Source organism: Pleurodeles waltl, chromosome 3_1, assembly GCF_031143425.1.
Source record: "Pleurodeles waltl isolate 20211129_DDA chromosome 3_1, aPleWal1.hap1.20221129, whole genome shotgun sequence".
NCBI lineage: Eukaryota > Metazoa > Chordata > Amphibia > Caudata > Salamandridae > Pleurodeles > Pleurodeles waltl.
In genome coordinates, this window is record NC_090440.1 from 585,225,521 (window position 1) to 585,239,874 (window position 14,354).

The 14,354-nt window shown below is 45.9% G+C and overlaps 1 protein-coding gene across 3 annotated transcripts in view; it reads left to right on the forward strand.

The window, feature by feature from the left end:
* Window positions 1–14,354, forward strand: part of CPT1A (carnitine palmitoyltransferase 1A) — a 522,885-nt gene that overhangs the window by 77,112 nt on the left and 431,419 nt on the right. For all 3 annotated transcript variants that reach the window (XM_069223030.1, XM_069223032.1, XM_069223031.1), the window contains exon 4: window positions 137–308. In XM_069223030.1, coding sequence (XP_069079131.1) covers window positions 137–308 — 172 coding nt within the window. The remainder of the gene's footprint in view (window positions 1–136; window positions 309–14,354) is intronic.

A 14,354-nucleotide genomic window follows, 5' to 3' on the forward strand; every position in this document is an offset into this window, starting at 1 on the left:
TGATACAAAAAGTGCAATTATTTGCCACTGTATTTTACGGATGTTGGTGCAGCGTTTTGAAATAAGTGAATGCTGGGTGGTTTTGTATATGCTTTTTTGTTGAACTTGCCTTATTACACTATTTCTTTCCCTTTAGAACTTCTATGTGTGGTCAGACGCGGAACATCGTCAGTGGTATGCTGTTTGGGACAGGGCTGTGGGTCGCCCTTATTGTAACAATGCGCTATACTCTAAAGAGGCTACTCTCCTACCATGGATGGATGTTTGCTGAACATGGTAAACTTCCCCCCTCCACCAGGTTGTGGATGGTATGTAAACATCAGCGTTTTTACCGAGTTGTTCAAATGTTGCCCTGTCTCATTTACTCAACTTTTACATGTAAGACTAATTATTTTTTGGCAAGTGAAAATGCAGTTAAGAATTCTGTGCCATAAGTGGAGGTTTTCGAAATAAGGGTTTATAAGTTTTAATCATCACCCAGTTTCACAAAACGACATCCATTAATTTTTCTGCTACGAAATTAAGAATCTGAAAGCTTTATGTAGCACACACTTATCACAGATCAATTTAAAAAGGTTCAGTGCAGACGTTGTAAATGAGTTGCAGCTCCATAAGCAGCTATATTTATAGGAAAATGAAATCTTAGTTTGATGACATTTTGATTGCCTTCAAGATCAACCTGTTTCTTTTTAGGACCTTGCAGATAACTGCTTTGTAGATGGTTGCCCTGCGAAATGGGACGAACACTATCTGGCCGATGCTGAGATTTGTCTTAGATGCAATATTTTGAGTTCAAATGAGTTGTCTTTCTTTTTACCTTACAGGGAGTGCAGAATTATTAGGCAAATTAGTATTTTGACCACATCATCCTCATTATGCATGTTGTCTTACTCCAAGCTCGAAAGCCTACTACCAATTAAGCATATTAGGTGATGTGCATCTCTGTAATGAGAAGGGGTGTGGTCTAATGACATCAACACCCTATATCAGGTGTGCATAATTATTAGGCAACTTCCTTTCCTTTGGCAAAATGGGTCAAAAGAAGGACTTGACAGGCTCAGAAAAGTCAAAAATAGTGAGATATCTTGCAGAGGGATGCAGCACTCTTAAAATTGCAAAGCTTCTGAAGCGTGATCATCGAACAATCAAGCGTTTCATTCAAAATAGTCAACAGGGTCGCAAGAAGCGTGTGGAAAAACCAAGGCGCAAAATAACTGCCCATGAACTGAGAAAAGTCAAGCGTGCAGCTGCCACGATGCCACTTGCCACCAGTTTGGCCATATTTCAGAGCTGCAACATCACTGGAGTGCCCAAAAGCACAAGGTGTGCAATACTCAGAGACATGGCCAAGGTAAGAAAGGCTGAAAGACGACCACCACTGAACAAGACACACAAGCTGAAACGTCAAGACTGGGCCAAGAAATATCTCAAGACTGATTTTTCTAAGGTTTTATGGACTGATGAAATGAGAGTGAGTCTTGATGGGCCAGATGGATGGGCCCGTGGCTGGATTGGTAAAGGGCAGAGAGCTCCAGTCCGACTCAGACGCCAGCAAGGTGGAGGTGGAGTACTGGTTTGGGCTGGTATCATCAAAGATGAGCTTGTGGGGCCTTTTCGGGTTGAGGATGGAGTCAAGCTCAACTCCCAGTCCTACTGCCAGTTCCTGGAAGACACCTTCTTCAAGCAGTGGTACAGGAAGAAGTCTGCACCCTTCAAGAAAAACATGATTTTCATGCAGGACAATGCTCCATCACACGCGTCCAAGTACTCCACAGCGTGGCTGGCAAGAAAGGGTATAAAAGAAGGAAATCTAATGACATGGCCTCCTTGTTCACCTGATCTGAAACCCATTGAGAACCTGTGGTCCATCATCAAATGTGAGATTTACAAGGAGGGAAAACAGTACACCTCTCTGAACAGTGTCTGGGAGGCTGTGGTTGCTGCTGCACGCAATGTTGATGGTGAACAGATCAAAAAACTGACCGCATCCATGGATGGCAGGCTTTTGAGTGTCCTTGCAAAGAAAGGTGGCTATATTGGTCACTGATTTGTTTTTGTTTTGTTTTTGAATGTCAGAAATGTATATTTGTGAATGTTGAGATGTTATATTGGTTTCACTGGTAATAATAAATAATTGAAATGGGTATATATATTTTTTTTGTTAAGTTGCCTAATAATTATGCACAGTAATAGTCACCTGCACACACAGATATCCCCCTAACATAGCTAAAACTAAAAACTACTTCCAAAAATATTCAGCTTTGATATTGATGAGTTTTTTGGGTTCATTGAGAACATGGTTGTTGTTCAATAATAAAATTAATCCTCAAAAATACAACTTGCCTAATAATTCTGCACTCCCTGTATTATTTGATTTTGCATTTGCTGCCATCAAGCTTGTTGCTATACCTGAGTGCAGAAGATTTCAGCTTGAAAGAGAAGGACTTAAACCTCCTGTCACTTGGAAGGAGTAGCTGAGGTCTCAGAGAAAGCTGTTAGCATGTGCTGCAGCAGAAAGAAGCTATTGGGAACTTCTTCATCTTTGCTGGTTTGGATGACATTGATTGCTGACGATGTATAAGCAGGTCAAAACAATGGCAACATGGTCTTTCCAGACCAGTGTGACAGAGTGGGTGATAGGAGAGAGTCGTTATGATGGTGCAGATGAGAGAGAGGATGTTTTTTCCTCCTCGAGTTGGTATTCTGACTAACTGATGGTGCAGATAAGATCCATGATGTTCGTTCCTCCTAGTGTGGATGAACAGCCTGGCTTGCTGAATCAAATTAGCATTGGCCAACAGGTTGAAGGAAGCATCTTTCATAATTGTGATTAATTTCTCACTTGAGAGAATAAAGTTTCAGAGAAAAATATTGTTAGAATAGCAATTGGTAGCTGCCATGATGAAGTCAGTGATCTTAGTGTTCCCCAATGGCTTACTTCTTGTTAGATAGTGTCTGTAGCAGATAGTATGACCGTTTAAAGGATTTCTGCAGGTCATGTCTACAAGGCTACAACGAACTGTACGCACCCAAGACTCCAATCTGCTCACTTTGATTGGTTTGCTGGATGCTGTAGCCTGATGGTAGTAGAGAACTAGGATGTGTCAGGTCTATGTAATAGAGATGGTGTCAAGGTTAATAGTGCTGAAAATATTGATTTATATTTGCTTTACATATGACTGTGTGCCATGCATGCATCATGGTGCTTGTCTTGTGAGAGGCGAGTGAAATTGTTAGTCAGGCTTAGGTAGTGTGCAGACTGAGGCCTCAGCTCATCCCAGTTGATGGAGAATGAGAAGACAGCTTCAGGGTAAAGGGAATAGGTGTCTTCACCGCTACTCTTGTAACTCATGCCAGTGAGGGTGGACTAAAAGTATGCTTTCACATTTTGTTTAACCATCATATGTACTGGCCTCTGTACCATTGGGATACTTTTGGTGGGGTTCATAGATCGTCCTGGGCGACTGAACCAGCACCAGTGTTCATCTGTAGGGTCTCTACTGGGGACCTAAGTAGAGATGTTCTCCTGCCAAAGCCTCCTCTTTTTCAGTAGATTTCCTTTGCACCTTTTATCTTCTGATACCATGGACTTAAACTGTCCTACCTAACCATTTAATGTCATCATTCCATTACCAGATGAAATTCAGTATTATGATAATGAAGAAATATCTTTTGTTAAACCAACAAATATATTATAGACTTTTTTTCATAGTTGAAATAATGAAAACCTGTCTGACCGGATGGACGAGCTGAGCAGCATTCCTTTCGTCACATAATTTCTCCAAAGTGATGTTTCATTTTTCCTAAAGTCTGCCTTGTATCATAGAGTGGTGATATTTTCCAGCCCTAGGTGCTGTTGTGATCCCAGCCTATGCACCGAGACTGTTGAGGAAAATTCAGATGAAGGTTTTGGTTTCATCTGAAAAGTATTTCAGAGAAGGCTGCAAATCACATATTGAAGCAAGGGATTCCCCTGAAATCTTTGGTGTAATCAAGATTCAATTCATATGTCTGAAAGGGTTCACCACTGCATGGGCAGGTGCAGAGATGAGCTCATAAATGTGAGCATGTGACTTTCAAACAGTTTCAACTGTATTTTGTACTTTACCAGCAACATTTTGAAAACCATACCTCAGGTGCCAGCAGACTGGCACTTCTGGTTACTAGTGTTAGTATGAGTAGGCAAGAGGGAAGTTGCAGGATTCCATATGCAAGCCTTGGTATAGGATAATTTGTTTAATCTGCCTTGGTGGGTGAGTGGGACCATATGACCTGCCATCCATCTGGCAGGCAAAGCCTTTCCTATTTTTATCTGATTCCTTGCTTTCCTGAGGTATGAGACTGCTGCTGGTGCACTGTGGATGCCACATCACCTGACACACATTGTTTGACCTGTGGGTGGGGGCATCTGCAGGGTCACTTTGACTTTCTTTTGAGGTTGATTTCTGATACAGGGATCTGGTGATAACCCTTTCTTCGGGCTGAGGGGGGCTTGCAAGGTCATTGGACATTGGTTCTCTTGGATGAGTTGGCTGCGCTAGTATAGCAATGTGGCCTGGTTTGCGCTGTTGAACTTCTTTAGGTATGATCTGCTGGGTCTCTTCTGTTTCCTTGTGCTATGGGTCTTGTCCCCAAGTCAGGGGATAGTACTGGCTTTTTTTCTGGGCGATACTGCGAGAGCTGCTTTCTGCTTGCTATAAAAATTAAAAATAATGGGACCCTATGTCTAATGTCTATTCTCACTGGAGAGCAAGTCTGTAGTTTAAGGGTTGGGGGTCTTGTTCATTGGATTTTACTACATTCTTTTATAAATCAGTTTGGTCAGTGTGTCAGAGGTGCCAGACAGAAGGATAAAATATTTGAAGTTTTGTAGAATCTGTCTATCTCTGTCTTAGTCTTTCTGAATCTGGTGCACAGCTAGAGACGCTGTTGATCAGAAACCCGTGTGTCAATTTGTTGATAAAATCGGCACCAAAATCACTTTACCCAAAATCTGACTGTAAGGAAATGCCTCCTTGGCATGGTTGCCCCCTGACTTTTTGCCTTTGCTGATGCTATGTTTACAATTGAAAGTGTGCTGAGGCCTGCTAACCAGGCCCCAGCACCAGTGTTCTTTCCCTAACCTGTACTTTTGTATCCACAATTGGCAGACCCTGGCATCCAGATAAGTCCCTTGTAACTGGTACTTCTAGTACCAAGGGCCCTGATGCCAAGGAAGGTCTCTAAGGGCTGCAGCATGTCTTATGCCACCCTGGAGACCTCTCACTCAGCACAGACACACTGCTTGCCAGCTTGTGTGTGCTAGTGAGGACAAAACGAGTAAGTCGACATGGCACTCCCCTCAGGGTGCCATGCCAGCCTCTCACTGCCTATGCAGTATAGGTAAGACACCCCTCTAGCAGGCCTTACAGCCCTAAGGCAGGGTGCACTATACCATAGGTGAGGGTACCAGTGCATGAGCATGGTACCCCTACAGTGTCTAAACAAAACCTTAGACATTGTAAGTGCATGGTAGCCATAAGAGTATATGGTCTGGGAGTTTGTCAAACACGAACTCCACAGCACCATAATGGCTACACTGAAAACTGGGAAGTTTGGTATCAAACTTCTCAGCACAATAAATGCACACTGATGCCAGTGTACATTTTATTATAAAATGCACCCCAGAGGGCACCTTAGAGGTGCCCCCTGAAACTTAACCGACTATCTGTGTAGGCTGACTAGTTTTAGCAGCCTGCCACAAACCGAGACATGTTGCTGGCCCCATGGGGAGAGTGCCTTTGTCACTCTGAGGCCAGTAACAAAGCCTGCACTGGGTGGAGATGCTAACACCTCCCCCAGGCAGGAATTGTCACACCTGGCGGTGAGCCTCAAAGGCTCACCTCCTTTGTGCCAACCCAGCAGGACACTCCAGCTAGTGGAGTTGCCCGCCCCCTCCGGCCAGGCCCCACTTTTGGCGGCAAGGCCGGAGAAAATAATGAGAAAAACAAGGAGGAGTCACTGGCCAGTCAGGACAGCCCCTAAGGTGTCCTGAGCTGAAGTGACTCTAACTTTTAGAAATCCTCCATCTTGCAGATGGAGGATTCCCCCAATAGGGTTAGGATTGTGACCCCCTCCCCTTGGGAGGAGGCACAAAGAGGGTGTACCCACTCTCAGGGCTAGTAGCCATTGGCCACTAACCCCCCAGACCTAAACACGCCCTTAAATTTAGTATTTAAGGGCTACCCTGAACCCTAGAAAATTAGATTCCTGCAACTACAAGAAGAAGGACTGCCTAGCTGAAAACCCCTGCAGAGGAAGACCAGAAGACGACAACTGCCTTGGCTCCAGAAACTCACCGGCCTGTCTCCTGCCTTCCAAAGATCCTGCTCCAGCGACGCCTTCCAAAGGGACCAGCGACCTCGACATCCTCTGAGGACTGCCCCTGCTTCGAAAAGACAAGAAACTCCCGAGGACAGCGGACCTGCTCCAAGAAAAGCTGCAACTTTGTTTCCAGCAGCTTTAAAGAACCCTGCAAGCTCCCCGCAAGAAGCGTGAGACTTGCAACACTGCACCCGGCGACCCCGACTCGGCTGGTGGAGAACCAACACCTCAGGGAGGACCCCAGGACTACTCTAAGACTGTGAGTACAAAAACCTGTCCCCCCTGAGCCCCCACAGCGCCGCCTGCAGAGGGAATCCCGAGGCTTCCCCTGACCGCGACTCTTTGAATCCCAAGTCCCGACACCTGGGAGAGACCCTGCACCCGCAGCCCCCAGGACCTGAAGGACCGGACTTTCACTGGAGGAGTGACCCCCAGGAGTCCCTCTCCCTTGACCAAGTGGAGGTTTCCCCGAGGAACCCCCCCCTTGCCTGCCTGCAGCGCTGAAGAGATCCCGAGATCTCTCATAGACTAACATTGCGAACCCGACGCCTGTTCCTACACTGCACCCGGCCGCCCCCGCGCTGCTGAGGGTGAAATCTCTGTGTGGGCTTGTGTCCCCCCCGGTGCCCTACCAAACCCCCCTGGTCTGCCCTCCGAAGACGCGGGTACTTACCTGCAAGCAGACCGGAACCGGGGCACCCCCTTCTCTCCATTCTAGCCTATGTGTTTTGGGCACCACTTTGAACTCTGCACCTGACCGGCCCTGAGCTGCTGGTGTGGTGACTTTGGGGTTGCTCTGAACCCCCAACGGTGGGCTACCTTGGACCAAGAACTAAGCCCTGTAAGTGTCTTACTTACCTGGTTAACCTAACAAATACTTACCTCCCCTAGGAACTGTGAAAATTGCACTAAGTGTCCACTTTTAAAACAGCTATTTGTGAATAACTTGAAAAGTATACATGCAATTTTGATGATTTGAAGTTCCTAAAGTACTTACCTGCAATACCTTTCGAATGAGATATTACATGTAGAATTTGAACCTGTGGTTCTTAAAATAAACTAAGAAAATATATTTTTCTATACAAAAACCTATTGGCTGGATTTGTCTCTGAGTGTGTGTACCTCATTTATTGTCTATGTGTATGTACAACAAATGCTTAACACTACTCCTTGGATAAGCCTACTGCTCGACCACACTACCACAAAATAGAGCATTAGTATTATCTATTTTTACCACTATTTTACCTCTAAGGGGAACCCTTGGACTCTGTGCATGCTATTCCTTACTTTGAAATAGCACATACAGAGCCAACTTCCTACACTGACCACCCACACTTGAATCCTAAAGCCTAAGCTTCTAGACACCCTATACACTAATAAGGGATAACTGGGCCTGGTGCAAGGTGCAAGTACCCCTTGGTACTCACTACAAGCCAGTCCAGCCTCCTACATTGGTTGTGCAGTGGTGGGATAAGTGCTTGAGACTACTTACCACTCTTGTCATTGTACTTTTCATAAGAGAAAAATATACAAAACAAGGTCAGTGTATGTACACATAGCCAAAAAGTTTTGCATTTCCTCTTTTCACTCTTTTCTAAGTGCTGAAAAGTACTTCTAAAACTTTCAAAAAGTTCTTAGAAGTTTAAAAAGTTTTTTCTGTCTTTCCAAAAAGTTCTGAAAACTTTTTTCTCTTTTTCTATCACTTTAACTCTCTCTAAAAAATGTCTGGCACAGGAAAAAATGTTGAACTGTCCAAACTTGCATATGATCACCTTAGCTGGAAAGGAGCAAGGAGTCTCTGCATAGAGAGAGGTTTGAGTATAGGGAAGAATCCTTCCTTAGAACTGTTAATTAACATGCTTCGAGTACAGGATAAGGCCATAAGTGCCCAATCTGTGGAAAAAGTAGCTAATGGTTCTCAATCTGATCCAGGGACTCCCCCAGGAAAAGATTCAGGAAAGAAACTTCTCAGCCTGCCCATTACTAGACAGTCTAGCATAGTTGGTACAGAGGTTGAATCACACCATACTGATGGTGTGCTCTCACATTATACTGGTAGCCAAGCTGTTAGGGTGCCCTCTGTAAGGGACAGGTCTCCTTCTGTTCATTCCCATCATACCTCTGTATCTAGAAATGTCCCTCCCACCCACCCTGATGACAGATTGTTAGAAAGGGAGCTCAATAGATTGAGAGTGGAACAAACCAGACTGAAGCTCAAGAAGCAACAGCTGGATTTGGATAGACAGTCTTTAGAAATAGAGAAGGAAAGACGGAAGTTGGGTTTAGATACCCATGGTGGCAGCAGCAGTATTCCCCATAGTCATCCTGCAAAAGAGCATGATTCCAGGAATCTGCACAAGATAGTTCCCCCTTATAAGGAGGGGGATTACATTAACAAGTGGTTTGCTGCACTTGAGAGGGCCTGTGCTGTACAGGAAGTCCCTCAAAAGCAGTGGGCTGCTATCCTATGGCTATCATTTACTGGAAAAGGTAGGGATAGGCTCCTTACTGTAAAAGACAATGATGCTAATAATTTCCAAGTTCTTAAGAATGCACTCCTGGATGGTTATGGCTTAACCACTGAACAGTACAGGATAAAGTTCAGAGAGACCAAAAAGGAGTCTTCACAAGACTGGGTTGATTTCATTGACCAGGCAGTGAAGGCCTTGGAGGGGTGGTTACATGGCAGTAAAGTTACTGATTATGACAGCCTGTATAACTTGATCCTGAGAGAGCATATTCTTAATAATTGTGTGTCTGATTTGTTGCACCAGTACTTGGTGGACTCTGATCTGACCTCTCCCCAAGAATTGGGAAAGAAGGCAGACAAATGGGTCAGAACAAGAGTGAACAGAAAAGTTCATACAGGGGGTGACAAAGATGGCAACAAAAAGAAGGATGGTAAGTCTTCTGACAAGGGTGGGGACAAATCTAAAAATGAGTCTTCATCAGGCCCACAAAAACACTCTGGTGGGGGTGGTGGGTCCAAATCCTCCTTTAATCAGAACAAGGAAAAGAAACCATGGTGCTATTTATGTAAAATAAAAGGCCATTGGACAACAGATCCCAGTTGTCCAAAGAAAGGCACCACAGATCCTACCACTACAACCCCTACTGCTACACCTAGTGTCCCTACTAATAGCAGTGGTGGTGGGAGCAAACCTACTAATAGCCAATCCAAGGGAGTAGCTGGGCTCACTTTTGGTAATTTAGTTGGGGTTGGTCTAATTAGGGAGACCACAGAGGCTACTTGAGTCTCTGAAGGGGCTATTGATTTAGCCACTTTGGTTGCTTGCCCCCATAACTTGGAGAAGTACAAGCAACTAACCCTAATAAATGGTGTTGAGGTCCAGGCCTACAGGGACACAGGTGCCAGTGTCACAATGGTGATTGAGAAACTGGTGCACCCTGAACAACACATACTTGGACACCAGTACCAAGTAACCGATGCTCACAACATAACACAAAGCCACCCCATGGCTGTTGTAAATCTCAACTGGGGGGGGGTAACTGGTCCAAAGAAAGTTATGGTAGCTTCAGATTTACCTGTAGACTGTCTATTAGGGAATGATTTGGAGACATCAGCTTGGTCAGATGTGGAGTTGGAGGCCCATGCAGCAATGCTGGGCATTCCAGGGCATATTTTTGCTTTGACAAGGGCTCAGGCCAAAAAGCAAAAAGGACAGGGAAGCTTGGATCCTGGAACAATGGACCAAGTGCTCCCTAAAGCTAGGGCTAGTAGAAGCAAACCACTTCCTACTATCCCTCCCTCTACAGTGGATTCAACTTCTGAGGAAGAAGAATTCCCTCCCTGTGCAGAACCTACACCAGAGGAGCTGGAAGCAGACACTGCTGAGCTTTTGGGTGAAGGGGGGCCTGCCAGGGAGGAGCTGAGTGTGGCACAGCAAACCTGTCCCACATTAGAGGGTCTCAGACAGCAAGCTGTCAAACAGGCTAATGGGGATGTCAGTGACTCTCACAGAGTTTACTGGGAGGACAACCTCTTGTACACTGAGCATAGGGATCCTAAACCTGGAGCTGCCAGGAGATTAGTGATTCCTCAGGAGTACAGAAAGTTCCTCCTAACACTGGCACATGACATTCCCTTAGCTGGGCACCTGGGTCAAATGAAAACTTGGGACAGATTGGTACCATTGTTTCATTGGCCTAGGATGTCTGAGGACACAAAGGAATTTTGTAAGTCCTGTGAAACCTGTCAGGCCAGTGGCAAGACAGGTGGCACTCCAAAGGCACCCCTTATCCCACTGCCTGTGGTTGGGGTTCCCTTTGAAAGGGTAGGGGTTGACATAGTTGGCCCCCTTGACCCTCCTACTGCTTCAGGCAATAGGTTTATCTTAGTGGTAGTGGACCATGCCACAAGATATCCTGAAGCTATTCCTTTAAGGACCACTACAGCTCCTGCAGTGGCAAAGGCCCTCCTGGGAATATTTTCCAGGGTGGGCTTCCCAAAGGAAGTAGTATCAGACAGAGGAAGCAATTTCATGTCTGCATACTTAAAGGCCATGTGGAAAGAGTGTGGTGTAACTTACAAGTTCACAACACCCTATCATCCACAAACAAATGGACTGGTGGAGAGATTTAATAAAACTCTCAAAGGCATGATTATGGGACTCCCTGAAAAACTCCGCAGGAGATGGGATATCCTTCTACCATGCCTCCTTTTTGCCTACAGGGAGGTACCCCAGAAAGGAGTGGGCTTCAGCCCCTTTGAACTTCTTTTTGGACACCCTGTTAGGGGTCCACTCACACTTGTAAAGGAGGGTTGGGAACAACCTTTAAAAGCTCCTAAGCAGGATATTGTGGACTATGTACTTGGCCTCAGATCAAGGATGGCTGAGTACATGAAAAAGGCCAGTAAAAACCTTCAGGCCAGCCAAGAGCTCCAGAAGCAATGGCATGATCAGAAGGCTGTTTTGGTTCAGTACCAACCAGGGCAGAAAGTGTGGGTCTTGGAGCCTGTGGCCCCAAGAGCACTCCAAGATAAATGGAGTGGACCCCACACAATTGTTGAAAAGAAGGGTGAAGTCACCTACTTGGTTGACTTAGGCACTGCCAGGAGTCCCCTTAGGGTGCTCCATGTCAACCGCCTGAAACCCTACTATGACAGGGCTGATCTCACCCTGCTCATGGCAACTGATGAGGGACAGGAAGAAGACAGTGATCCTCTACCTGATCTCTTCTCTTCCACAGAACAAGATGCTCTTGTGGAAGGTGTAGTTTTGGCTGATTGTCTTACTGCTGAGCAGAAAGATAATTGCATAAATCTCCTAGGACAATTTTCAGAACTCTTCTCTACTGTGCCAGGCACCACTTATTGGTGTGAGCACACTATAGATACTGGAGACAGTTTACCTGTCAAAAGTAAGATCTATAGGCAGCCTGACCATGTCAGGGACTGCATAAAGCAAGAAGTTCAGAAAATGTTGGAACTAGGAGTGGTTGAGCACTCTGACAGTCCATGGGCTTCTCCTGTGGTACTGGTACCAAAACCCAATTCTAAAGATGGAAAGAAGGAAATGAGGTTTTGTGTAGACTATAGAGGTCTCAACTTGGTAACCAAAACTGATGCTCACCCTATACCCAGGGCAGATGAGCTCATAGATACACTGGCATCTGCCAAGTATCTAAGCACTTTTGATTTGACTGCAGGGTATTGGCAGATCAAATTGTCAGAAGATGCTAAACCTAAGACTGCATTTTCTACCATTGGAGGACATTACCAGTTTACTGTAATGCCTTTTGGTTTGAAAAATGCACCTGCCACTTTTCAGAGGTTGGTGAACACAGTCCTGCAAGGGCTGGAAGCTTTCAGTGCAGCATATTTGGACGATATAGCTGTCTTTAGCTCCAGCTGGGATGATCACCTGGTCCACCTATGGAAAGTTTTGGAGGCTCTGCAAAAGGCAGGCCTCACTATCAAGGTTTCAAAGTGCCAGATAGGGCAGGGTAAGGTGGTTTATCTGGGACACCTTGTTGGTGGGGAACAGATTGCACCACTTCAGGGGAAAATCCAAACTATTATTGATTGGGTTCCCCCTACCACTCAGACTCAGGTGAGAGCCTTCCTAGGCCTCACTGGGTATTACAGGAGGTTCATTAAGAACTATGGCTCCATTGCAGCCCCTCTTAATGAACTCACATCCAAGAAAATGCCTAAAAAGGTGTTATGGACAGAAAGCTGTCAGAAAGCTTTTGAGGAGCTGAAGCAGGCCATGTGCTCTGCACCTGTCCTGAAAAGCCCTTGTTACTCTAAAAAATTCTATGTCCAGACTGATGCATCTGAATTAGGAGTAGGGGCAGTCCTATCACAACTTAATTCTGAGGGCCAGGATCAACCTGTTGCTTTTATTAGTAGGAGGTTGACCCCTAGAGAAAAGCGTTGGTCTGCCATTGAGAGGGAGGCCTTTGCTGTGGTCTGGGCTCTGAAGAAGTTGAGGCCATACCTGTTTGGCACTCACTTCATTGTTCAGACAGACCACAAACCTCTACTTTGGCTAAAACAAATGAAAGGTGAAAATCCTAAATTGTTGAGGTGGTCCATATCCCTACAGGGAATGGACTATACAGTGGAACATAGACCTGGGAGTAGCCACTCCAATGCAGATGGACTCTCCAGATATTTCCACTTAGACAATGAAGACTCATCAGGTCATGGCTAGTCTTATTGTCCTTCATTTGGGGGGGGGGTTGTGTAGGAAAGTACCATCTTGCCTGGCATGTTACCCCCATTTTTCACTGTATATATGTTGTTTTAGTTGTATGTGTCACTGGGACCCTGGTAACCCAGGGCCCCAGTGCTCATAAATGTGCCTGAATGTGTTACCTGTGTAGTGACTAACTGTCTCACTGAGGCTCTGCTAATCAGAACCTCAGTGGTTATGCTCTCTCATTTCTTTCCAAATTGTCACTGACAGGCTAGTGACCATTTTTACCAATTTACATTGGCATACTGGTACACGCATATAATTCCCTAGTATATGGTACTGAGGTACCCAGGGTATTGGGGTTCCAGGAGATCCCTATGGGCTGCAGCATTTCTTCTGCCACCCATAGGGAGCTCTGACAATTCTTACACAGGCCTGCCACTGCAGCCTGAGTGAAATAACGTCCACGTTATTTCACAGCCATTTTACACTGCACTTAAGTAACTTATAAGTCACCTATATGTCTAACCTTTACCTGGTAAAGGTTGGGTGCAAAGTTACTTAGTGTGAGGGCACCCTGGCACTAGCCAAGGTGCCCCCACATTGTTCAGAGCCAATTCACTGAACTTTGTGAGTGCGGGGACACCATTACACGTGTGCACTACATATAGGTCACTACCTATATGTAGCTTCACCATGGTAACTCCGAATATGGCCATGTAACATGTCTATGATCATGGAATTGCCCCCTCTATGCCATCCTGGCATTGTTGGTACAATTCCATGATCCCAGTGGTCTGTAGCACAGACCCTGGTACTGCCAGACTGCCCTTCCTGGGGTTTCACTGCAGCTGCTGCTGCTGCCAACCCCTCAGACAGGCAGCTGCCCTCCTGGGGTCCAGCCAGGCCTGGCCCAGGATGGCAGAACAAAGAACTTCCTCTGAGAGAGGGTGTGACACCCTCTCCCTTTGGAAAATGGTGTGAAGGCAGGGGAGGAGTAGCCTCCCCCAGCCTCTGGAAATGCTTTGTTGGGCACAGATGTGCCCAATTCTGCATAAGCCAGTCTACACCGGTTCAGGGACCCCTTAGCCCCTGCTCTGGCGCGAAACTGGACAAAGGAAAGGGGAGTGACCACTCCCCTGACCTGCACCTTCCCTGGGAGGTGTCCAGAGCTCCTCCAGTGTGCTCCAGACCTCTGCCATCTTGGAAACAGAGGTGCTGCTGGCACACTGGACTGCTCTGAGTGGCCAGTGCCACCAGGTGACGTCAGAGACTCCTGCTGATAGGCTCCTTCAGGTGTTAGTAGCCTTTCCTCTCTCCTAGGTA